Source organism: Astyanax mexicanus, chromosome 18 (genome assembly GCF_023375975.1).
Source record: "Astyanax mexicanus isolate ESR-SI-001 chromosome 18, AstMex3_surface, whole genome shotgun sequence".
NCBI classification, from domain to species: Eukaryota; Metazoa; Chordata; class Actinopteri; order Characiformes; family Acestrorhamphidae; genus Astyanax; species Astyanax mexicanus.
Genome location: NC_064425.1, coordinates 3,128,773 through 3,155,446, shown reverse-complemented (window position 1 = coordinate 3,155,446; position 26,674 = coordinate 3,128,773). Strand labels below are relative to the sequence as shown.

The 26,674-nt window shown below is 36.6% G+C and overlaps 2 protein-coding genes across 2 annotated transcripts; one reads left to right on the top strand and one right to left on the bottom strand.

Moving 5' to 3' along the window:
• Nucleotides 1-6,277: 6,277 nt before the first annotated feature.
• Nucleotides 6,278-18,367, top strand: LOC103032258 (zona pellucida-like domain-containing protein 1). The gene is made up of 11 exons (XM_049467128.1): nucleotides 6,278-6,359; nucleotides 7,417-7,540; nucleotides 7,628-7,854; nucleotides 9,125-9,315; nucleotides 11,573-11,645; nucleotides 11,746-11,843; nucleotides 11,945-12,028; nucleotides 13,301-13,472; nucleotides 13,553-13,637; nucleotides 15,202-15,228; nucleotides 15,339-18,367. Exons 2-11 carry the CDS (start codon nucleotides 7,447-7,449, stop codon nucleotides 15,497-15,499), a joined length of 1,212 nt encoding a protein of 403 aa, XP_049323085.1. The 5' UTR covers nucleotides 6,278-6,359; nucleotides 7,417-7,446; the 3' UTR covers nucleotides 15,500-18,367.
• zgc:162608 (apolipoprotein A1/A4/E family protein) lies at nucleotides 18,224-26,593 on the bottom strand. Its single transcript, XM_015604417.3, has 4 exons — nucleotides 26,516-26,593; nucleotides 26,305-26,411; nucleotides 26,108-26,216; nucleotides 18,224-21,846 (listed from the first exon to the last, which is right to left on the bottom strand). Exons 2-4 carry the CDS (start codon nucleotides 26,351-26,353, stop codon nucleotides 21,063-21,065), a joined length of 942 nt encoding a protein of 313 aa, XP_015459903.2. The 5' UTR covers nucleotides 26,354-26,411; nucleotides 26,516-26,593; the 3' UTR covers nucleotides 18,224-21,062.
• Between the last annotated feature and the right edge of the window lie 81 nt (nucleotides 26,594-26,674).

Genomic DNA, 26,674 nt, shown 5'->3' with positions numbered 1-26,674 from the left:
CATGTCAATTCTGTTGTATATTTACATTTTCTCCACTCTGTTTTAAAAAAAATGTCTACTGAAAGCACATCTTATGATGGTGTTCTTTTATTAAAAGAATGCAACTTTACATTTTATAGAGCTTTTCAGCAGCAGTTTATATAAACATTTAATACCCCCAAACCCTCCTCCTTTCATAACCCACTATACTTCTAAAATACTTATTTCCGAAGTGTGTTAAAAACAACTGTTACAGTAGTTTACTTAAAGTACAATGTATCATGTAACGTTAAAATTAAATTACTACATTAAAAATGTAAAGTAAATTTGTAAAACACTAAAAAATGTAGTACAGTATATTAAAATATATTTTTAGAGCAAATGAAGAATACTGGAAGCGTGTTACTTGCAAAAGACAGGAACAAGAAGCATATGTACTCTAATGTAAATAGATCACATATATTTAACATCAATTCTTACATTCGTACATTTCTAATATACCTGGTGTAGAATAAATAGTGATACAGTTGTGATACTCATTAAATGCATTATAATTTCACTGTAAGCATATTTAAAATATGGGGTCACATACATGAAGTAGTATGTCTAAATGTTACTTAAGTATATTTTAAAAAAGTTTATATAAATAAATCAAACCCCCCAGTCTGTTAGCAGAACAAGACATTACCCAGAAGCCGTTTTTTATTGCAGTATATTGTTTTACTGTTATTGTTGTGATTCATTGCCCTCATCACTGACCTCGCGTGTAAAGCCGGTGTTGTGCTGAATTCAGCACCCCCGCCAGGAAAAGCACCCCCTCTCTCATGCGCACACCCATGTCTTCTTGATATAAAAGCGGAGATACTGTAACTGCTTTAGCTAACTTTAATTAGAAATGCGCTCCCAAGAGAGGGTGCTTTTCATGGCGGGGGTGCAGAATTTGGCACAACATCGGCTTTTCAGCACACTTTCAAAAAAAAGTTTATTTTAAAACAATTACTGCTTTTTCTGCAGTATATATATATATATATATATTTTTTTTTTTTTTTGGGGGGGGGGTCAAGTCCACCCATTTCTGATCCCACCAGTTCCTATCAATCAATCAATCTATCAATCAATCAATCTTTATTTTGACTCGGAAGTACATTGAGGGCAACCCTCATTTTCAATGTAGCTGAGCATTTACAAATACAGGGATTGACATGACAAAGAAAATAATGGCTAAATTGTATTATTTTAAAATAACAGTAAATAAAATATAAAAATAGCTAAAAAATAAAATTAGAATAAAAATTATATTATTATAATAAAACATGGTTTCATTGATAAGAAATTAAGATCAAAACAAGATGAGATTAATACAACAAAAAATCATTCAAATTAGCTATATAATCTCAAAAAATAAAAGCAATAATAATAAAAAATAATAGTAATAATAATAATAATAATAATAATAATAATAATAATAATAATAATAATAATAATAATAATATTAAGATTAAGTGATTAAGTGAAACAGGTACAGGCCTATGTCAGGCCTGGTACTGATGCAACACAACAGTCTGAGGGTGATTGAGGGTGATTGACACAAATGCTGATACTGACCCAGCCAATCACAGCTTGTATAATATCCACACTGTGAGTCATATGGAATAATGCAACCAAAGCGTAATATTTAATCTCAGTTTAATCTCAGTTTAATGTCAAAGTGATTTCTCTGAGTAGTTTCAGAGAGGAGTGGAGGAACAGAAGAGTGTTAAAAGTGTGACGTATTAAAGAGCACAGTGTGAAATGTGTTCTCTAACCGAGGGGCAGAATCAGGTCTGATTACCTTTTTGTCCATTTTTCTATCAGACAATAACCTTTCACTCAAAGAGACATTTTAGCCCATAGCAGCGGCTACTCAGTTACCCCCTGCAACACAATAGCCAGGGCTTGCATGCAACCCAGTGCAGTGTTGGTTATTTTTGGTGTTGTGTGTGTTGTGCTGTGTGTGTGTTGGACGTCGTGACCAGTTATTATGTTTCTTACTTTCATGCGTTTCCATTCCCAGGAGATGATACTTCACTCAGCCTATCTTCTCTGTTTGAGTTGAATTATCTCAGGTTTTGATACAAGAAAATAATAGTTATTACAATATAATGGACGTTTGATACGTGTCTGAATGAACGTGAATTAAATGAACACAGAACAAACACATGCAGTCATGCAAAAAAATGTTTTTGGACTATTTTTTTATAGAAAAAAAGAGTTTGAGCATAATTTGAGTAACAGTATTGATATATAGAGCTTATACACTGTAAATGTGACTGTATAATGGATTTTTGTTTAATAAAACGAAATCCTTTTTTTATTATATCACTTGCTTTTCTCAATAACTGTCTCAAATACTCTCTTGTACTTATACTCTTCTTTTTGATTTCATAAATATATATATATATATATATATATATATATATATATATATATATATATATATATATATGTGCTATGGAACAAACAGAACAGCACACATTCAGCACATAATCAGATTTAGAAGATGATAAAAAAAAAAGATTCTTGGTACAAGTGATCTGAACCAGATAGCCGGTTCGAATCCTGTTCATGCAGCTTGCCGTCAGCTGCCGGAGCCCTGAGAGAGCACAATTGGCTGGTCTTGCTCTCTCTCTGGGTGGGTACAGTAGATAGAGCTCTCTCTTTCCCCTCTCATCACTCCTAGGGTGATGTGGATCAGCACAAGGCTGCGTCTGTGAGCTGGTGTATCAGAACCGAGTCGCTGCTGCGCTTTCCTCCGAGCGTTAGCACTGTGATGCTACTCTGCAATGCTGCAGCATCAGCAGCAGCTCAAAAAGAGGCGGAGTCTGACTTCATATGTGTCGGAGGAGTAGTGTGCTAGTCTTCACCCTGTGAAAATAGAAATAAAATCATAAAAATAACATCAAGGCCAGGAAGTAAATCATAATTTTATGGGAGAGAGATTAAACCTACTTAACTTTCAAGTCAATGTAAAAAAACAGTTTATTTCAGGTCATTTTGACTTTTGGAATTTCTATTGGTCCATTCATCAAGAAATTTTGACACAGTGTAAGGGACAGTTAGTGTATTCAAATTATGTAGTACTAAAACTAAAAATAAAAAAATCAACAAAAATGGATATACTTGTTTTTCATTGGACAGTGTTAATGTAATATGATCTAAAAGTTTACCTAAGGTCGTCTGTGGGGAATGTCTACACACTGATAGTGAGTGTCAGGAACCAGGGGACACAACCAGTATGCAAATAGATTGGCGTCAGAAGCCAATGAAAGATAAGTTGCCAATGGCAAAAGGCTAAACTCAACAATTTTAAGTTGATTCAAATAATTAAAAATCATTAATTTTGGCATCATTGGAAGAAAAAGACATTTATAGCACCTCTGCAGTACATTAAATTTAAACAGTTTAACCTGACTTATGTTCTAGTAATAAAAAAAATAAATTATATATATATATATTATATATAATTATATATATATAAATTATATATATATATATGTATATATATATATATATATATATATATATATATACATATATATATAGTCTATAGTCTATCACAGGCTATAAACCACATCCACAGACCTGCGACAGTGACACATCTCTGCTGAACGTCCTGAATGGGTTCTTCGCAAGGTTCGAGCCACTCAACAACACACCCGCCCAGAAATCCATCCTTCCTCCTGGTGACCAGGTGCTGACGCTGTCCCCAGACAGTGTGAGGAGAGCATTCTGCAGGATCAATGCTCGGAAAGCTCCTGGGCCTGACAACATTCCTGGCCGTGTGCTGAGAGACTGTGCCTGGGAACTCGCAGAGGTTTATACTGACATTTATAACACCTCTCTGAGTCAGGCGGTGGTTCCCACATGCTTCAAAGCCACCACCATCATCCCTGTCCCTAAGAAGGCATCGCCATCCTGTTTCAATGACTATCGTCCAGTTGCACTCACCCCCATCCTCATGAAGTGCTTCGAACGACTAGTCATGCATCACATCAAGTCTTTGCTCCCCCCCTCCCTGGACCCCTACCAGTTTGCTTATCGGTCAAATCGCTCGACCGATGATGCCATCTCCACTGTTCTCCACTCAGCCCTCACACACCTAGACAAGAAGAACACCTACGTCAGAATGCTGTTTGTTGACTTCAGCTCAGCATTCAACACAATCGTCCCCCAACAGCTCATACACAAACTGGACAGTCTGGGGCTGAGCACTTCACTGTGCAACTGGCTGTTAGACTTCCTGACTGGAAGACCACAGGCAGTGCGGGTTGGCAGCAGCACATCCAGCATCACCACACTGAACACAGGGGCTCCCCAAGGATGTGTGCTGAGCCCCCTTCTGTTCACTCTGCTGACCCACGATTGCACACCAGCACACACCTCCAACCTCTTCGTCAAGTTTGCGGATGACACAACGGTGGTGGGTCTCATCAGCAACAACGATGAGTCACACTACAGGAGCGAGGTGAGCCGCCTGGCCTCCTGGTGCAAACACAACAATCTCTCTCTGAACACAGAGAAGACCAAGGAGATTGTTGTGGACTTCAGGAGAACTCACACACTGCACACCCCTCTGTTCATCAACGGAAGTGCTGTGGAGAGGGTGAGCAGCACCAAGTTCCTGGGTGTGCACGTCACAGAGGACCTCTCCTGGAGCACCAACTCAGCGTCACTGGCCAGGAAGGCAAATCAGCGTCTCTACTTTCTCCGCAAGCTGAGAAGAGCTGGAGCCCCCACCCCCATCATGACCACCTTCTACAGAGGGGCCATCGAGAGCATACTGACCAGCTGTTTCACCGTGTGGTACGGGGCCTGCACAGCATCCTGCCGCAGGACCCTCCAGCGCATCGTGAGAGCAGCTGAGAAGATTGTTGGCACCTCTCTCCCCTCCCTTCAGGACTTGTACAGCTCCCGCCTCACACGGAAAGCCCTCCGTCTGGCAGGAGATCCCTCTCACCCACTACACAGCTTCTTCATCCTGCTGCCATCAGGGAGGAGACTGCGGAGTCTCGGGGCGAGGACCAGCAGACTGCGAGACAGCCCCATCCATCAGGCTGTGAGGATGCTGAACTCTCTTCCTGCTCTACCCCCCATCCCAATCCTGCCCCCAGCACACACTCACTCAGCATCCTGAACCACCCCACTAATAAAGTACTGAAACTCTGCACTACAATACACAAAGTACTGGTCCCTTCCAAACGGACTTGCACTACACAACACCTGCACTACTGATATACTTGCACTGTCAATACGCACTTTAATTCCACTTAATTAAACTGTGAACTTTAAGGACTTACGCACCCATTCACTTTACCAGCCTTAAGCTATATACCATATACCGTATTTGCACTACTGTTATTTACTATTTTTACTGTCATTCCATCTCAATCACCATCAATATTGCACTATTGTCTTACGTATGTTTATTGTGTCTTGCTGTATTGAACATATAGTGTCTCCCACTCTTTTATATTATAATTATATATCTATTTTTACTTATTTACTTATATTTATATATCTATTCCTCCCCCACACCACTGCACCTTGTTTTTGTCTCATGTATGTCTATTTGTGTCTCTGCTGTATTGTACACATAGTGTCTCCCTTTCTCCTTTATTATATCTATTATCTGTACTTGCTGTAAAATTGGGAAGGAGAGTAACGTAATTTAAATTCTCTGTATGTCCTGTACATATGCAGCATTGACAATAAATCTACTTGACTTGACTTGACTTGACTTGATATATATATATGCTGTTTCTTTTTTCATAAAACATTACATTTTCATAAAATCACTACAAACATTAAAAAAGCAGTTAAAAATCCCATAATATGATGGTAAGAGGTGTTTACTCTGCCACATTAGCTGGGATGCTATTACTTATTACCATGCTTTACTTCAGTGAGTTGATTTTTATTCTTTGTAAAGTGAAAAAATTTACACAAAAATTAACCTCCATTGCAATGTAGGTCTGAAAGGGTTAGGTTACATCTCTTTCATCATAAATATACTTAGAAACCACATTATAAATAAAAAAAATACATTGTAATGTAATTAAGAAGCCAATTGATTCACTTCTACATAAAATACAGGATACATACATATGAACAGTAGTACTGAGTATTTTAGGTCAAAACCTACTAACACATTAACATTAACTAATACAGTCGCTTGAACTTTTCTGTACAAACAAAGCATCAGTGGGTGGGCTGAGGTATGAGCTGCTCCCCGTAATCCTGTACACACCTATTCACACTCATCACACTTCTACTGCTATATAAAGAGCATCTCACACTGTCTCTTTTACTGTGTGAACATCCCACCTGAAGACTCTCGACAGGTAAGCTGTATTTACTGAACTGAATTTGATCATGATGAATGATAATGATAATTAATTCAAAAAATCTTTAATTAACAGCCTTCATCTTTATCTTTGGGTTTAATGGCTAAAATAGATGTGATCAACCAAACAACCTCTATATACTATATAGTTTCACTTTAAGCATTTTATATGTATGTATAAAATATTTATACAGCTCTGAAAAAAATTAGACCACTTAAAAATGATAAGTTTCTTTGATTTTACCAAATTGAAAACCTCTGGAATATAATCAAGAGGAAGATGGATGATCACAAGCCATCAAACCACCAAACTGAACTGCTTGAATTTTTGCAGTTATCCAAAAGCAGTGTGTAAGACTGGTGAAGGTGGTTACAAAATAGGGTCATAGTGTCTTGTACATTGAATATGTAATTAAAAACATGAATAAAAGCTACTTAAAACACTGAAAAAATAGCAATTGTTACCTGTCCCCCCACTCTCTAACTAGAAACTTTACCATGAAATATAATTATTTAAATCCTTCAGAGACGTATTTTTTGCATTGTTGTATGACTTCAAGTCATACATTTTAGTTGTGTTCCTGGGTTTTATTTAGTCCTGTTAATTTCAGTCCTGTTACTTAAAACAGTTCCAGTTCCAGGAGTGAGTTTCAGTAACAGGAATGAGTGCTATTAACAGGAGTCATTTTTTTGTCATAAATATTAATTATTTGAACATGCAGTCAACCATTTCTTTAAAATAAAGACTTTGATAGAAAATAAAAGGAATTAGTGGACTTGCTTTTAAACTTGGTTTTTAAATGTCACATGAGTTTTAGTAACAGGACTGAGAAGAAATTAATCTATCTTCAGATTAGAAACCTTGTAAAAAATGAAGTAAAGCTGTCTGAGATTGATCAGTACATGTTTTGAATAGTTAAATATATGTGTTATTAGACTTATGAAATAAGAAATATAAGTTTAATTTGGAAGATTTACAACAAACATATGGCACCAGTTCATTCGGTGGAATGGCCCATATACTGCATTTTACTCCAAAAATTGTTCTACATCAGTTTCAGATCATTGTTGGAGGTGCTGTGAAGATGCTGCTGTGGCTGTGTGTCACAGTGCTGGTCGTGGGCCTTCAGCCGGTTCATTCCCAGTATAACTGTTCCTCTCTGTACAACAGGGTTCCAGGTGAGTCCCAGTCCAGACCCAGAGCCCTGATCTTACCCATCATATCTTTATCTCCAGCAGCTGCTAATCTGCCTCATTTACTTCCAGATAACAGTGACCTGCTCGTGCAGTGTGGAGTCAGCATCATCACTCTGAAAGTGAACCTGTGCACGGCGCAGTGGGCCGGGTTCGACCCCAGTCGCTTAGCTCTGAACGGGGAGCACAACAACAGCATGTGTTCAGGTCAGATAGACTCCAGTGTAGATCCTCCAGTCATCCGCTTTCAACTACCAATCAACGACACCGTGTCCAACCCATGCCGGCAGTCTCTACAGGTGAGAGTAACCCTACACCTACTTACAGCTCTGAAAAAAACTTAAAAATGATGAGTTTCTCTGATTTTACCAATTTGAAAACCTCTGGAATATAATCAAGAAGAAGATGGATGATCACAAACCATCAAACCACCAAACTGAACTGCTTGAATTTTTGCACCAGGAGTAAAGCAGCATAAAGTCATCCAAAAGCAGTGTGTAAGACTGGTGGAGGAAGAGAACATGATGCCAAGATGCATGAAAACTGTGATGAAAAACCACCAGGGTTATTCCACCAAATATTGATTTCTGAACTCTTAAATCATATTATTTGAGGTCTGAAAGCTTGAGGTCTGCATCTTTTTTGTTATTTCAGCCATTTCTCATTTTTTCTTATTATCTGCAAATAAATGCTCTAAATGTAAAAAAAAATGGAATTTGGGAGAAATGTTGTCTGTAGTTTATAGAATAAAACAACAAATGTTCATTTTACTCAAACATAAACCTATAAATAGCAAAATCAGAGAAACTGATTCAGAAACTGAATCGGTTTCTTAATTTATTCCAGAGTTGTATATCTCACAGATCATTACAGAGCTTTTTAGCTTTAATTGGACATGGTACTAGTTCCTGTCCCATTACTTTTGGCATTTCAGTATTGTTGCACAGTAGTAGCAGAATTAGAAAACTACTCAACACAACTCAACTCAACATTATTTATAAAGCACTTATAAAATCACTTTAAAAAATGACATAAGTATAAACAAATAAATATATAAATAAATAAATAAATGAATAAAGAAATAAATAAATGTTGAAATAAACAAATAAATATATAAGTAAATGCACATATAAATGAATAAATAAATATATAAATAAATAAATACATGCATAAATAATTGTATAGGCAAATAAATAAATTAATAAATACATTTCTTATTTATTTATTTATATATTTATTTATTCATTTATTCATTTCAAAATGTATTTATTTCTACATTTATATGTGCATTTGTTTATTTATACTTATATCATTTTTGGTCCTCCATAAGATACAAGGGAAAATTATATCATTAAAATATAATTAATAAACCAGATAAAAAGTCAAATATTTACCAAAACAAGATCAAACTAATTTAAAGCTCCTCTTTTGTGGTCTGTACTTTGGAACAGTTCTCTAGAATATATTCTCTAAATTATTGTCTAAATATAGTTCTGAGCTAAAAAACAGTTTTAAACAGGTTTTTACAGTTTTTATCACACACTGTGTTTTATTGTTTTGCTGTATCAGATTGTAAATGAGGTCCCCAGCTCCGACGGACCCTTCAGTCAGTTCTCTACCGTCCAATCGGTCATCATCACAGGCTATATCGACACGCCCTCTTCTGCATCGGGAGTAATCAGCTACTCCACAGACCTCTTCTACCACTTCTCCTGCCGATACCCGCTGGAATACCTCATCAACAACACTGAGATCGTGGCGTAAGTTTCAGTAACCCGACACAAAGCTTAAAAACACTTTCAGAAAGTTGCCTGTGGTGTGTTTTGTGGTTTTTAACTGTAAAAACTGATGCTGGGAGAAATTAAAGCTGCCAGGGCTCAGTTAACACAGCTCTGTAAGGTTCTGACCTGTCCTCAGGCAGGTCCTCGGATTGGGTGTCGTTTTCACTTTCTATGTCATTCAGTTACGTGGTGATTCTTAGTGTCAGAAAATGAACAAATGCAGCAACAGCCTGCCTATAAAAATCAGATTTAAACTAGAGCTTAGATTCTCTGCCTGAACCCGATATAAAGCTATGGCATGATAATCACAACATATCAAATTAAAAAATCATTTTTATATAAGTTGCACAAGTTAAAATGTTGTAGTCGCATGTTATGAACACAGCTCTATGGCTCACAAATTCTTAAATGATAGGTCTAAGCTTCTTCAGTGTTGTTATGTCATTCTGAACAGATTTTGCTGATTCAAACGTCCCCAAATTGTTTTTAAAAAGCTCAGTTTTAACGCTCTACTTACTAAAAAAATATATCAGGTTTAAATCAGACTTAGGCTCATAATGACAGTTTATGGGGCGGGTTGGGTCGGGTAAGATTCTTTTGAGCCAGATCTAAGCTCTAATTTGAACACTTCTTTACTACTAAATTACTACTTTATACAAAATAATGGACAATTTATTTTTTTATTTATTTAAAAAAAAATTCATTTATTTTTTTATTTTCTCCAATTTATAAGGCTAATTACCTAACCCACTATCACTGATAGTAGTAGTGATAGCCCAACACCAGGAGGGTGAAGACTAGCACACACCTCCTCTGATATGTGTGAAGTCAGACTCCGCCTCTTTTTGAACTGCTGCCGATGCTGCAGCATTGCCGAGTAGCATCACAGCGCTAACGCTCGGAGGAAGAAAGCGCAGCAACTCGGTTCTGATACATCAGCTCACAGATGCAACCTTGTGCTGATCGACATCACCCTAGGAGTGATGAGGGGAAAGAGAGAGCGCCATCTACTGTACTGTACCCACCCAGAGAGAGCAAGGCCAACTGTGCTCTCTCGGGGCTCCGGCAGCTGATGGCAAGCTGCATGATCGGGATTCGAACCAGCTAGCCTGCTGGACCACTCGAAAAAAGACAACAAAAAACAATAATATTGACCTACTTTTCAGTGCAGTGCCATCCAGTCATATCCATTTCTTCGCTTGTGTAGACAGAACTCGGTAGTTAGCTTCTATCTCTTGGTCTCTAGGTGTCTTCAGGTATGCAGGAACAGAATGTGAACCTCACCCTGAAAAGAGAAAACACAATAGCTTTAATTGTGTCAAAGGAAGCACAGGTTAAGCACACTTTACACCGAATGCAATGTAGGGCCGACAGCGCGCTGACACACTTCTGCTAGCCTTATCATTTTACACTGTGACGAGAATACCAGAAACATGCCTATAAGATCAAATTAGAGAAGATATGACCTTTTAACACACAAAATAATAATAAAATAAATAAAAGTAAGCAAGCAACTTGTGCGCAGTTCTTCTTTAGTTGTTCACCGACGTGTGTTTCAGAACTTTCGAATCGGACAGTTCTTCATGCCTGACACTCTGGCTGAAACTCCACCCTCTTTGACTAGGTCTGCCTAACAACAGAGCGATCTATATTCTGATTGGCTCAACGAGAGTACATTATAATATACAGACGATGGATTGGCAAGCGTGAGAAATGTCATGTGTGGCGTGTGAGCGCGTATATATATATATATACATATATATATATATGTATATATACATTTGTAAATACATATTTAGAAGTATTTTGAATTGCATTAAACTAAAAGTGTACTTCATAGTAGTATATTTATTTAAATACGCTATATTGTACTTTTCAAAATGTATGATCAAATGAAAGCATAATATTAATTTACTTTTAATATATTTTAAGTAAGTACATAAATCTGTTAGTATATTTACAGCATACTTAAAGATTTCTCAATATTTTTAAAGTACATTTAAGTATATATATATTTTTCACCAGGGTTGATGTAAATGTAAGATGTTCTGAATAAAAGCTTCAATCAAATGACAATGCAACGATTCTTTTAATCTGAGAAGCTCTGAAAGATTTTGTTAAAACAGTTGTTAAAAGATTCTCCAAAGAATTGTCCATTGCAAGGTCCATTATAAATGATGCCATGTGGAACATGTATTTCTTATGAGCAATTTCTGTGTTGGTTTTAATTTCGCAGATCATCAGTGTCGGTGGCCACCAATGATAAAAACGGAAGCTTTATTGATACACTCAGCATGAGCGTGTACAACGTGAGTCAGTTCAAATGCTCTTTACTATTTAATGTTGAATAATTAAAGTTGTTTTTCCCATTTTTCCCAGTGTTAAAGCTCTAATACGTTCTATTTTCAGGATACAGACTTTTCATATCCATTGGTGGTTCCATCTGCCGGGCTGCAGCTGCGCAGTCTGGTCTATGTAGAAGTCAAAGCCGTTAACCTGAGTGGAAAGTAAGGGGATACTTTGAGTATAGTTGAGTTTGATTTAACTGTAGAACGATTTTTAACCCTTTTTTAAATCCTAACTATCTGCCTGTTTGCCTTCTCTACAGCTTTAACCTTCTCCTGGATCACTGCTTCGCCACTCCAACACCGTACAATTCAAACAGCAGTAACAAACATGACTTTTTCAATGTGTAAGAAATTTCAACTTTCATTTTATTTTTTAGTTTTTGGCGTATTCCTCCGAATCTGTGCCGTTTCTGTCCCTAGGAAATGACTATAATTATGTATAAATGTGCACACAAAATAACTTTCAAATACATTTTATTATTTAGCATAGTGTCTTGTACCTAATTTACCTAATTGCAAAAGTAAGATATGTAATTAAAAACATTATTAAAAACTACTTAGAACACTAAAAAAATAGGATTTGATACCCATTTTCCCCACTCTCTAACTATAAACTTTACCATAAAATATATTTATTATTAAAATCCTTTGTAATTTTTGCATTGTTAAAATATATATATATATTTTTTATAATAAATACATAATATATTTAGGTTAAAATACATAAAAAAAATACATTTTAGTTGTGTCCCACTCAGGTTTCACTCAGTCCTGTTACTGTAACACATTACCCTAAACACCTGAAACATCTAAAACATTCTACAACAGGAAGTCACATCTACAACAGGAAGTGACATCATCAGCTGGTACTTCTGAAGATCATGAGGGGACCAAATTTCAAGAAGTTCCCACATTAGTTTTTTTTTCTGTATATTTGATCTTATTGTAACGATGACTGAGCAGCTCAATCTCAACACTCAGTCCTGTTACCTAAAATTAATTCTTAAATTAAATCTTATTTGTTTATGTTTTAAAAAATACACATTTTGGAAAAAAAATCACTAGAATGTGCTCAGTGTCCTCATGCTATTAGCATAGCCGCCATTTAGCTGTTTTTCATGTTTTTGCTAATTCTATGCTAAAAAATAATTTCTGTTACTTACAGTCCTGTTACTCATAACATAAAAAGTAACAGGAGTGAGTGCCAGTTTTTTGTCATAAATGTAAATTATTTGAACATGCAGTCTATAACCATTTCTTTAAAATAAAGACTTTCTTAAGAGAAAATCAAAGGAATTAGTGGACTTGCTTTTAAATATGCTTTTTAAATGTCACATGAGTTTTGTTAACATTTTTAGATGAGAAATCTTGTAAAAAATGAAGTAAAGCTGTCTGAGATTGATCAGTACATGTTTTAAATAGTTAAATATAAGTGTAATTAGATTCAGAGTTTAAAAAACCATAAAAAAACAAGTTTACAACAAACAAATGGCACCTATTCGGTGGAATGGCACTTTTTCTTTCCAGATCATCCTTAAATAAAGTCTAAATAACTTTTTTTTATCACTGACTATGCCCTGATTTCTTTACTAACAATCAGACTTTTTCCCCCACAGATGTAACATTGACCCTCGCACTAAAATCCTGGGGAACGGTCTCTCCAAGAAGTCCAGGTTCTCCTTTGAGGCTTTTCGTTTTGTGGAGCATCGTGATCAAGACCGGTCCACCCTCTACCTGCACTGCATCCTGAAGCTCTGTGAACCCGAAAAGTGCCAGAGCATTTTGAATGTAAGGAAATCGTTTATTTGGCTAATAATATATATATATATATATTTTTACACAGTAATGTAATGAATAACTTATTGCAGAGTTGCAGTGGCAGAAAAAGGAGAGCCGTTGACACTGGAACCGAGGCCACTGTATCAATGGGGCCGATTTATACTGCTGCTGATTGTGAGTATCAAATCTACAGCTTGGCTGATCACCAGTGTTGGGCACATTACTTTAAAAAAGTAATTAGTTATAATTACTAGTTACTTCTCCAAAAAAGTAACTGAGTTACTCCACTATAAAAGTAACTAGTTACCAGTAAAAGTAACTATTGCGTTACTTTTGTGTTACTCGCCCCCGTAAACCTCAACCCCCCCACCCCCCACCTTCTCAGAGCGTGTTTCATAGACCAGATGAATAGAGTGCACGACAGCAAAGACAAGAACCTGCATAGAGGTTTGTCCACGACAAATTTTTAGTTCGGGGACATGATGTGAACTCAACGTGCACAGTTTAACCTTTGACCTCAGTGAGTGTTTTGCCACTGGAGTTCTCCTCACTCTCCATCTCTCACTATGCGCTCTTAACACCCACCCACCTATTTTCTATGATTGGCTGAAGCCGTAATTTTACTATACCTTAGCCAATCATTGCTTAGGTGTTCATCTCATCCTCCCCTCCCTTGTGACTAACACACACAACACACACACACACACACTTGCGCCTTTGTCTGTATGCGAAAAGTAAAAAAAAACAGTTAATTGAGCTGCTAAATTAAGGTGCAGTAACGGGGTGTAGGAAATGTAACGGTGTTATAGTTACAGTCAGAGTAATTAGTTAGATTACTCCTTACTAAAAAAAGTAACGACATTAGTAACGCTGTTTATTTCAACGCTGTTATTCCCATTGGTCAGTTGTTTATTGGTCAACTTTTACATCAACGATAAACAGAATACTTAATAAAATAACTTTGCTGTTCCCGTAAATGAGCTGCCTATGCCCCTTCTCCTCTTCCTCTCCTGCGCAGTTAAAATATCAACACGCCAAAGTCATTGCGCACCTGGCTCTTATATTAAAGGTCTCCTTCCGCTAAAATCATCTTTTTCTTGTTCTTTGTACAATAGAAATACAGTAGGTCTCTCTGAGTTGTTTATGATGCTGCACATAAAAAAAAACTCTTCCTCAACCTCTTCCTCGTTGTCTGCAGCAGCTAGTAAAAGAAAATATTCAGAAAAAAAAAAACGAGTCGATCAGGAAAAGCACTGTGTCTACATCAACCCGTGAATTAGTATTCATGGCCTCGCCCACCTTGGCTCGGGACCGCCCACAGGCAGAGCTGAAGCCGAGCAGCGACGCCGTCTCGTCAAAAAGGAGAAGCTAACAGCACTGGAGCTAACAGCATGCAGTTCATTCCTGTGTTATTTGTGCGAATAACACATCAGTGTTTATATACTTTACCCAGTAATTCAGAGCTAAGAAACAAATGGTTAGAATTAGTCTATGGAGGAAAAACACCACCAGCCAAGTAGCATTGAGGTAGGTGTATGTTTAGAACAGTTCTGTTTACACTAGTTAAAAGTGGATTTTTACTTTCTGGACCTGGACTACCCACCTTCCCGTTACGTCCCCCACAATCACAAAGCTGCTGTGCACGGTTAAAGGCTGGCATATAGATCACTGAAATAGAGCCCAGATACCATGGTTTAATCTGTTTTTAATTTGTCATTTGTCTCTCAATTACCTTTAGCCGCTGTCCCGACTGCATCTGCCTATGGTGAGAAAATTTTCATTTGTTAAAATATTCCGGACCAGAATTGAACCTATTGAAACAGTTCACACCAATCAACCCTGTTCTTACTGAGTGTTTTATGCTCTTCTTTGCAGTGGGTGGTAATGGACATTCTGCTCAAGAACAGGACCGGGTAACTGGAGCAGTAGTAGGGGCTGTATTTGCCACAGCAGGGGCAGTACTACTGGTTGTGGCTGGATGGTTTGTGGTGAAGAAGGTGTACTGGATTGGTGGAATGCCTCATGTCTTCAAATAAAGGACCCACAGCCTGCCATCTGCTGCCTGCTGAAGTAGAATAATTTGATCTGTCTGATAAGGCGGCTCAAGGTATCATAGCGCCAATAATGGACTGCCAGGAATATTGCTCTAGAAGAAGCTACACTATCAAGAGTTCAAGAGTTTTAATAGATGTTTCATGGTTGCATAAAAATGGATTTGTCTGATTAGTCCTGTTAAAATTCCAAAAACAGGTTTTAAATACATTGGTTTGATCATTTTCATGATTTTCTTTTATAAATCATTGGTTGTTGGGATCAGCAGTTTCAGTTAAATGCAGTATATCACATAGCAGATGAACACAGTGATATTTCAAAGTAAAATGACGTTTACAGGATGTACAGAAAGTGTGCAATAATTATTAAAAACAAAATTAAACAGGTGCATACATTTAAAACAGAAAAAATGACATCAATATTTAGTATTAGATCCTCCTTTTACAGAAATAACAGCCTCTAAACTCTTCCTGTAGCTTCCAATGAGAATCTGATTAAAGCTTCTGGTTGAAGGTATTTTGGCCCATTCTTCTTTACTAAGCATCTCCAGTTCAGTCAGGTTTGATGCTTTTGTGCTCCAATAATTAGTGCTTAGGGGTGCCCAAATTTATGCACACTTTCTGTAAATCCTATAAACTTCATTTTACTTCTCAAATATCACTGTGTTCATTTATTATCATACCACTGTATTTAGGTGTAAACTGATTTTACTTGACTTGAATGGATCATTCTAGTGTATAATTGACCGGTTTACAAATTAACTTGCTGTTTAAATATGTTGTATGTTTATTTCTTGTATATAAAGAAACTAGTATATTAATCTGATCATTGGAATCGGAATAAAACTACCCAGGTAGCACATGATCAAGCCTCAACACTGAAATGTAGTTTTAATAATGTCAGTTGTAGTTTCAGTGTTGAAAGTTTTTGAAAAAATGTTTAATGTTAACCGGTTGTGAAAAAAGTAAAAAAAACAAATTATTTATAAGCGTTTTATTATATTTTGATCAAAAGGCCATTGTAAATTAGGGCTGTCAACGGTAAAACGTTAAGCCGTTAAAACGTTAATTTGGAATCAGTAATGCGTTATTATTTTTTTGACGCAAATTAATCATTAAGTTTGACCCCAATTTCCTCTATAATCTGCCACACCCCCGTGCTGTGTGCAAATGACCTTGGGTGAGCTGTGGCGAGCAGCTGCTCACCGTGGTGGGGATCAGCCTCAAGTGCCATCGAGCCGCCACTACAACCCTTGTGGATCCCATTAACTTGGCCGCGCCCACACTAGCATCATGGCTGTGCGCACTTTATGCATGGGACTCACCCGTATATGTGTTTAAATTCAATTAAAATCGATTGACACCACTTTAAATATCAATATACAGTATATGTGTTAAAAACAGAAAAAACAACAACATCAACAAACTAGACAGTAACGTTTATGAGTTATTTTAATATTTTATTCTAAAGACCCTTTTTCAGATGTGCTCTTCTGTTAAATAGGATAATAAGACATGATGACAAAAGGTAGCTAGTCTTGGGATCTAAAGGCAATGTTGCTTAATGATGAGGTTGTTGAGAAAATCTAAATAGCACAGACTTTGTACAACATCATAGCCTTGTTGTGAGAAATTTAACAACGTTGTGGCAGTGTTCTGTGTTTGCTGGGTAGTGAAAACGGCAATGTTGCTTGTCTTAAACCCTACAGTATCTGGATGGGATTAGTTTCTCAGGGCGACATCTGTGAAAAATATTTTACACTCTTGTAAAATATTAAAATCTCCTGCATCCAGACTGCAATTGAAAAAACAGGAGGACCAGTGAGTTTTTTTTAGGCTTTTTTCTCGGTCACATGACATCACGTTCAGTAGCTCCTCCATTTCCACTCCCTGTTGTGTTTTTATGCGTGGAAACGAGTTTTTATCTCCATGGAAACGAGCACCCAAAGTGTAATTACGGTGCGCGGCAGTGGACAAATAGCTATTTTATTAAACGCGAGGAAACGAAACTCAGAGATGTTCGTCCGAACAGGACTAAAATTACTGGAGAAGCACAGAGTTCAGAGAAAAACAGTAGATAATTCAGCCTGTATTTTTTTTTTTATCAGAGGACGTCTGAGAAAAACACGTACATGATCGTTCTGGACAGGAATAAAATTACAGAGGATAAAAAAAAACCATAAAAGAGAAAATTACCACAGAACCCCCTGAGAAACTAATCCCGTCCAGCTAGAGCTTACTATTACCTTTAATAACCTTACATACATTACAGACTGTTTGTGTGAGTTTGTTTGTTTGTATTTCTCTCAACATCATTCTTAGTGGATGGGTAAAAAATGACCAAATTTGTCTTATATTTGGAATTAAACAACTGATTCCTAAAAAGCTGCTTTGAGACAATATTAGTTGTAAAAAGCCCTAAAAAAAATAAATAAATGTGGCTTTACTTAAGACAGTTTAAAACTATATATAGAAATATAATTTTGTCTATATGAAGAACATACTTTCTGTCTCTATAAAAATACTAGGAATAGCAAGAAGATTGACGATTTCATAGCATGAAGGATCGACTGCATGATTGAGATTTTTTTTGTATAAAAAAGTAGAATTTTATTTTCGGATTAAGGGTTGTTTAATAGATGATTGTTATCGATGAATAAATCACTGTAGAAAACAATTGGTTGCATGAATGTAAGAGAAGATCAAGCATTGTATTAATTTCATTTATTTAAAAACATGATCAGTAGACAATATATATATATATTTACACTTTTGAACAATTTCAAGTAAACTATTGTATGTACAGAGTTCTGTTCAAAATAAACACAATAAACAAAGTGATATATGATTATGCATATGAATATGTGAACATTCATACAATCCAACAAAACAGCTTCAATAAACTTGCATGTCAAAAACAGAAAAAACAGAGTGTTTTTGTTTCTTGCAAAATATACAGACCAGTTGACGTTTCTTCACTGTATAAAAAAGCCATAGTTTATAATAAAAATATAGTAAAAATGTGATAATATTGTACTGTACAGGTACATTACATTACAGAGACAGGTACTAGTATATATTTCTCATACCTGTCAATTGTCGGTTTAAAAAAATAAGGGACATTTTCCAACGCCCATTTTTAGCCGTCCCACCAGCCCAGCTGAGTTTCAGTAACTCTTATATTTTGAGATAGTATTACAAGAAATCTAAAATAACCATCTGTGAACCACTAAAAAACTACAGTTAGATTATCGGAAACTGAAAGGCTTACAAACTTTAGAAATGTAAATTTGAAGTCCCATTTTTCTAGATCTTTCTTTCCTTGCATCCATCCATCTTTCTGATTGGTAACACTTTACTTGGATGATCTATTTGATGGCCTCTTTGATGCTCAACTGACATTCAACTAATATTCAACTACATGTCTATTAAATGCAAATGAACTAAAAGGTGAAAGTAAATGATCCTCTATTGAATATAACCCTACATTCACCTCTAACCCAAACGCTAATCTTAATATTTTAGGATTGGGTTTAGTGTTAGATTTTAAGCTTAGGTTAAGGTTAGGGTTAGGTGTAGGGTTTGATTTTATGGTTGATTAAGGGTTAAGGTTAGGGTAAGGTGTAGGGTTTGATTTTAGGGTTGATTAAGGGTTAGGGTAAGGGTTAGGTGTAGGGTTTGATTTTAGGGTTGATTAAGGGTTAAGGTTAGGGTTAGGTGTAGGGTTAGATTTTAGGGTTGATTAAGGGTTAAGGTTAGGGTAAGGTGTAGGGTTTGATTTTAGGGTTGATTAAGGGTTAGGGTAAGGGTTAGGTGTAGGGTTTGATTTTAGGGTTGATTAAGGGTTAAGGTTAGGGTAAGGTGTAGGGTTTGATTTTAGGGTTGATTAAGGGTTAAGGTTAGGGTTAGGTGTAGGGTTTGATTTTATGGTTGATTAAGGGTTAGGGTTAAGGTTAGGTGTAGGGTTTGATTTTAGGGTTGATTAAGGGTTAAGGTTAGGGTAAGGTGTAGGGTTTGATTTTAGGGTTGATTAAGGGTTAAGGTTAGGGTAAGGTGTAGGGTTTGATTTTAGGGTTGATTAAGGGTTAAGGTTAGGGTAAGGTGTAGGGTTTGATTTTATGGTTGATTAAGGGTTAAGGTTAGGGTTAGGTGTAGGGTTTGATTTTATGGTTGATTAAGGGTTAAGGTTAGGGTAAGGTGTAGGGTTTGATTTTAGGGTTGATTAAGGGTTAGGGTAAGGGTTAGGTGTAGTAGGGTTTGATTTTAGGGTTGATTAAGGGTTAAGGTTAGGGTAAGGTGTAGGGTTTGATTTTAGGGTTGATTAAGGGTTAGGGTTAAGGTTAGGTGTAGGGTTTGATTTTAGGGTTGATTAAGGGTTAGGGTAAGGGTTAGGTGTAGGGTTTGATTTTAGGGTTGATTAAGGGTTAAGGTTAGGGTTAGGTGTAGGGTTCGATTTTTATGGTTGATTAAGGGTTAAGGTTAGGGTTAGGTGTAGGGTTAGATTTTATGGTTGATTAAGGTTTAAGGTTAGGGTTAGGTGTAGGGTTTGATTTTAGGGTTGATTAAGGGTTAAGGTTAGGGTTAGGTGTAGGGTTTGATTTTAGGGTTGATTAAGGGTTAAGGTTAGGGTAAGGTGTAGGGTTTGATTTTAGGGTTGATTAAGGGTTAGGGTAAGGTGTAGGGTTTGATTTTAGGGTTGATTAAGGGTTAAGGTTAGGGTTAGGTGTAGGGTTAGATTTTAGGGTTGATTAAGGGTTAAGGTTAGGGTTAGGTGTAGGGTTAGATTTTATGGTTGATTAAGGTTTAAGGTTAGGGTTAGGTGTAGGGTTTGATTTTAGGGTTGATTAAGGGTTAAGGTTAGGGTAAGGTGTAGGGTTTGATTTTAGGGTTGATTAAGGGTTAGGGTAAGGGTTAGGTGTAGGGTTTGATTTTAGGGTTGATTAAGGGTTAAGGTTAGGGTTAGGTGTAGGGTTTGATTTTAGGGTTGATTAAGGGTTAAGGTTAGGGTTAGGTGTAGGGTTAGATTTTATGGTTGATTAAGGTTTAAGGTTAGGGTTAGGTGTAGGGTTTGATTTTAGGGTTGATTAAGGGTTAAGGTTAGGGTAAGGTGTAGGGTTTGATTTTAGGGTTGATTTAGGGTTAAGGTTAGGGTTAGGTGTAGTGTTAGATTTTAGGGTTGATTAAGGATTAAGGTTAGGGTTAGGTGTAGGGTTTGATTTTATGGTTGATTAAGGGTTAAGGTTAGGGTTAGGTGTAGGGTTAGGTTCTATTTTGAATCATTTACATTCAACATAGGGTTAAGTTAAATTTAGTGGACATTCAATTCAGTGTTAGTTGAATGTCAGTTGAGCATCAACAAGACCATAAAATGGACCATCCAAGTAAAGTGTTACCAATATAGGGAATTTAAGGGAGAACTAATACAGTAGGACAGCAGAAAAGAGGGGGTAAAATACGTCAGTTTTCCGGCCGTCAGGTACAATTACTCTGATATCTATTTACAGTACATTACAGTAGTTGTGGTTCTGGTTCTGGTGTCGGTTCTTCTCTAGTTCAGAGTGTGCACGATGTCTGCGAGCAGTGCGCTCAGTCTGGTGGAGAAATCCTCCTGTATGGATTCGATATTGACGTGACTGGACGGGTCGACGTGATGTTTCTCGTCCAGGCTGGCGATCTGCTGATCTAAATTAGCGATGAACTTCTGGTTCTGAGCCGAGGATCTCTGGCAGAACTGGAGAACCTTGGATTCGGCTTCGGTTCTCGCCGGTTCTGCTGAAGTCAGGAGGCCGGCGAGAGCGACTTTCAGCGTGGCCACTTTCCCCTGAACCTCCAGGCTGAAGGAAACGATCTCCTGGCCCAGTCTGGCCGTCACCTCCTCCCACAGCTCCTTCTTGCTGCCGTCGTGGTCCTCCTCCACCGCCTCAAACGCCTTGGTCTTGAAGTCCTCGAAGGCGGCGGTCCTTTTCGGGTGACTCTCGTCCAGAGCCTGACTGATCTTCAGCACTGCTTCTCTGTAGGTTAAAGGTCCGTCAGGCTGGAGGCCCTGGAGGCTCAGGCTGAGCTGACCGCAGAGCTCCTGGGTGTTGGAGTCCAGGGTTCTCTGGAGCTTCTGGGTGAAGGGAGCCAGGAGCTCGCGGATGTTGGCTGGGGTGAGCTGTGGGTGAGAGGGGTATGGAGATAGCCTCTGTCTCAGGTCCAGAAGCTCCTGTCTGAGACGAGCTCGTAGACGCTCGGACTCCTGACTCAGCTTACGCTTCAACTCGGCCGCCATGGGGTTCTGAGCGTCTGGAGAGTATAGATCAGTGCTGACAACGTGGGTCTTCCACATCCCACTGCAAAAAATAAGAGGAAATTTGATGATTTTAGCTCATATCACAGAGGAATTTAATTAGAATTCAGTTCGTCCCAGTTAGAGAAAAATACGCCAGGCCGAGGTCCGGACCGTCACCATTTATAACTTCTGTTATGATTCAGTATTATATACTGTATACTGAAGAAGCCTAGTACTTCTGTCAGTGTTTTATTAATGTCATCAACAACTGAAAAACAAAACAAATTACACATACTAGTATATTTCAACAATATGTATTTTTTTAAATAGACCTGTCACAATAATTACATTCTCAACCTATATAAAATAAATGGAAACACCCTGAACTTATCGAGTCTATTAATGTGAATCTGTATGTTAACTTTGTTTCAAAATGCTATATTTATTCTATTTGATTTTATTTATATTAGATTTAGGCCTGCCTGTCATAATAATTACATGAATGATAAATCATACAATATATGGAGAAATGTTTGCTGAACTTGGCCAAAATATCAGTTTTTTTTAAAAAAACTTTTTTTTATATATTATTACTGTATCAGACTTTTTTATGTTGTGGGTAAAACTGATGGGGGGAGTTGCCAATTCTTTTTGTCCCCTGGGGGTTGCTGTAATTTTGAGGTAGGGTTGTTTTGGGAGTAAAGAGAGCGCACCTGCGAGCGAGGGAGGTTTCTTTTCTTGCTGAGGAGTTCTGATCAGGTGGAGTAAAGTGTAAAGTGGAATATTTTGCACTTTTGTTTCGGTTGTTTCTCTTTAATTCCTCCAAGTTACACCGCTCGGTTACATTACTGTTAGTATGTTTTATAAAGGTAGTATCTTAATTTATTTTTCTGGTGCGCACCATCTGTATTCTCAGCTTTTCTCACTTTATTCTCTGACTGCGACTGCAATCACGCGTCATTGGTCTGTGAGTTTACTGCGCTGTAAAGCACGTAAACCATAAAGACAATAAACGTTCCGCCGCTTTAAATAAAAGCTGTCAGAATTAAATCCTTCTCAGTAGTTTATCGGTTGGGGTCCGGATTGAATAACGTCTGGGTCCGGATCCGGACCGCGGTCCGCCTATTAGTGACCCCTGTCATATCATATAAGTTTAGCATAGAAAATTCAGAAATGTCCTATTAGCTACTTGGTTTCTGTGAACTAAGAGTGTTTCCACACCTGTAATTTATTTCTACACTACGCATCAGTTGATCAGTTTGTTTATTTAGAGCTTTTTCTACCTCTGTTTGGTTTGATTTCACACAGGCACAAACTTAAAAGCACCAAACTGCGTACCAATAAACCATACGAGCACAAAAAGTTAATATATAAAGAGAAGATTCTGTGTTTCTGTGCAGTGAGAAGCTGCTTTAACACAGAATGCTGAAATGCTGTGAGCAGTGAATGCAGCACATACCGCGCTCGGTGTGTAAACAGCATGGAGCAGCATCAGAGACAGCGTTTATTCATAGCTGTGATAGCTGTAATTAGCGTTATCTGGCTAATGTATCAGATTAAACTACACATAATCAGCAGTTTAGCTAAAATAAAAGGAGTATATTTAATATCTGGGTCAGATTGAGTCCAGATCATGTTCTTACTACAAGTAAACCGCTCCAGAGTTCGTTTTTGAACCGGACCGAGACCACCTTCTTTAGCTGGTCTAAAGTCGATTTTAACTGGACCAAATAGTGCTGGTGTGAAAACACACTAAAATCTATTTTATGTAATAAACTAAACATTACCACTTAGTTTTAATGCCATATTTGAACATTATTGGTCATTTACTCCAAACTTTCAAGTTTTTTGTTCAAATAAAAGAGCTACAATTGGGATTTTAAAGTGATACCACCCAATAACCACCTTTGGATTGGGTTTTAGAGGATGATTCTTCAAAAATATGCTAAATAATTAAAAATTTTTGACTTTTTCAGAGAGTAAACTCAACTCAACATCTATTGTTTTCATACAAATGGAAACGTTACCATTATAAAGTTATTTTCAAGCTGAACTGAAAGCTTCCTCTTAGGGTGTTCATCAATTAGAGAGGTTTTTTTAACCCTGGTCCTTGAGGAACCCTGCTCTGCACATTTTAGTGGTTTAATAAACCTGTTTTAATGTATCTAATGTGGCTTTGAGCCGTGGTTAAAGCAGTAAATGTGCCTTAAAATATATTTTATGTAATAAACTAAACATTACCACTTAGTTTGAATGCCATGTTTGAACATTATGGGTCAATTACACCAAACTTTTTAAGTTTTCTGTTCAAATAAAAGAGCTAAATTTAAGTTTTTAAAGTGATGACAGACAAGAACCACTTCTGGTTTGGGTTTTAATGGGTTATTCCTTAAAAATATGCTAAATAATTTAAAATTTTAAACTTTTTCACAGTGTAAACTCAACTTAACAACTATTGGTTTCAAACAAATGGAAACATTACCATTATAAAATTATTTTCAAGCTGAACTGAAAGCTTCCTCTTAGGGTTTTCATCAATTAGAGAAGTTTTTTCAACCCTGGTCTTTGAGGAACCCTGCTCTGCACATTTTAGTGGTTTAATAAACCTGTTTTAATGTATCTAATGTGGCTTTGAGCCGTGGTTAAAGCAGTAAATGTGCTCTGTTTCAGAGTGTGCTCTTAAACTCTTACGTAAGTGATGACGCTATAAGAGAGCAGAATCAAAGTTTTTGGCTCACTTCTGTTTGTTTGGTGTTCAAAGAATGTTTTGCACTAAAGATATGAAGCTAAAGGTCACGGCCCTGAATAAAATCAACTGATAAAAACACTGGATGTTGACCTACATCCAACATAAGTCCTGTGTTAAATACAAAATCAATTATTTATATAGGATTACGATGCTTTAGTGAGCAAAACTACTATAAGGATTTCCCAATTAAACACAACTGGAAATGATTTTTTAATAACATTATATTTTATATAAAGGGATACTGGTATATATAACCAGATTCAGATCTAATTTTATAGATTTAATTTAGAATTTTGATTTAATAGAAAGTAGGAAATACAAGAGTTAAGCTTTAAAATCATTCTTCTTTTGCCCTGTTTAATTTTAATGCATGTCCTTTTAATTACTAAAATAAAATTGGTCAGTAAAAATGTTGCCATTACTAAAAAGGTTAAGCTATTTTTAAAGCAAATATTTAGTCTAGTCTAGTCTACAAATAAACAGTACACTGTATTAAATTTGAGTGTCCAAATAATTAAAAAATGTATTTAATTTTGTTTTTACTCAAAATTAAGTTGTGTAAGCTAAGCTCAATGAAGACTACAGGACTATACAAACTATAACAAGTTCAGAAGTTGTGATATTAACTAAAACAGTTAACTTAAAGAACATTAAATGACAATACAGCTCTTTAAATAATTAGAGACCACTTTAGTTTCTGAATCAGTTTCTCTGATTTTGCTATTTATAGGTTTATGTTTGAGTTAAATGAACATTGTTGTTTTATTCTATAAACTACAGACAACATTTCTCCCAAATTCCTAATAAAATATTCTCATTTAGAGCATTTATTTACAGAAAATGAGAAATTTGAGAAATGGCTGAAATAACAAAAATGCAGATGCAGAGCTTTCAGACCTCAAATAACGCCACTTTTTTTATTATATTAATACATTTTTTTAGTATATTACTAAAGAGTTCAGAATTCAATATTTGGTGGAATAACCCTGGTTTTTAATCACAGTTGTTTTTATGCATCTTGGCATCATGTTCTCCTCCTCCACCAGTCTTACACACTGCTTTTGGATAACTTTATGCTGCTTTACTCCTGGTGCAAAAATTAAAGCAGTTCAGTTTGGTGGTTTGATGGCTTGTGATCATCCATCTTTCTCTTGATTATATTCCAGAGGTTTTTAATTTGGTAAAATCAAAGAAACTCATCATTTTTAAGTGCTCTTGTTTTTTTTAACAACTGTATATAAATTGAATAATGGATTTATAATTATTGTTACTAATGAAAGAATATATTGTATTTACTATACATTGTAAAATTGCGTTGCAATAGGAATACATTATTTATCAAGGGGGAATTATCCCACAATAAAACCACAGCACCACAGAAAATTATATGCATTATTGTGTGCAAAATTTAATTTATTTATAAGACTAATGGTCAATATTATACTTTTATAGATATTATAAATATTAGAAATGCCAGCAGGCCTGTAGCTACTGTAATTTGCTTTTTAATCACTTTTGCAGTGCATTACAAACAAAATATAAAAAAATATCAATAAAAAAATACAACACTCACTTGAATCCCTTGCTGCGTTCAGCTTTATCAGAAGCCAGATTCTCAATTTCCTCCTGCACGGTCCACAGAACTTCTCCGCTCGCCGTGTCCTGAGGAACTGGGAATGCTTCTGTGCAGAAAATAGAGAGAGATTAGTCTTTAATCTTGTTTTAATACTATTTAAAACATAAAAACTCTAAGAAAAGAAGTGTACAAACCGGTTGCAGTCGCCAGAGATGCGGCCAAAATCACAAACTGCAGCAGCATGTTTGATTTTTTTTTAAATTCTTTCTTTCTGTGAAGAAAATGTTCTTTTTTTCTCACTCTGTCAAGTAAAAAAAGGAGAAATAAAGAGATTTGTTGATCTGTTAAATGATTAGTGTCATGTGAAGATCACACTGTGAGTCAGGAAGCTATTGATCATCTTACCTGTGGATCAGGGTCTGTGGGGTTCGCTCCTCACTGGCCCTCTTTTAAAGCCGTCTCTTATCAGAAGCCCTCCTGCACTCCGCCCGTGTAAACACCTAACACGTGGAGGGTCACTATGATAACAGACCGGAGCGGGAAAACCGCCGTCCGCCCCCTCTG

Bases quoted from the DNA above. Each gene is read 5' to 3' on its own strand.
- LOC103032258 (XM_049467128.1), top strand. From the start codon at position 7,447: ATGCTGCTGTGGCTGTGTGTCACAGTGCTGGTCGTGGGCCTTCAGCCG. The intron at 9,316-11,572 runs GTAAGTTTCAGT...TTAATTTCGCAG, and splicing joins AACAACACTGAGATCGTGGC to ATCATCAGTGTCGGTGGCCA. The intron at 11,646-11,745 runs GTGAGTCAGTTC...TTCTATTTTCAG, and splicing joins TCAGCATGAGCGTGTACAAC to GATACAGACTTTTCATATCC.
- zgc:162608 (XM_015604417.3), bottom strand. From the start codon at position 26,353: ATGCTGCTGCAGTTTGTGATTTTGGCCGCATCTCTGGCGACTGCAACC. The intron at 26,217-26,304 runs GTTTGTACACTT...TTTTCTGCACAG, and splicing joins ATCTCTGGCGACTGCAACCG to AAGCATTCCCAGTTCCTCAG. The intron at 21,847-26,107 runs GTGAGTGTTGTA...TATTTTTTGCAG, and splicing joins GAACGCAGCAAGGGATTCAA to TGGGATGTGGAAGACCCACG.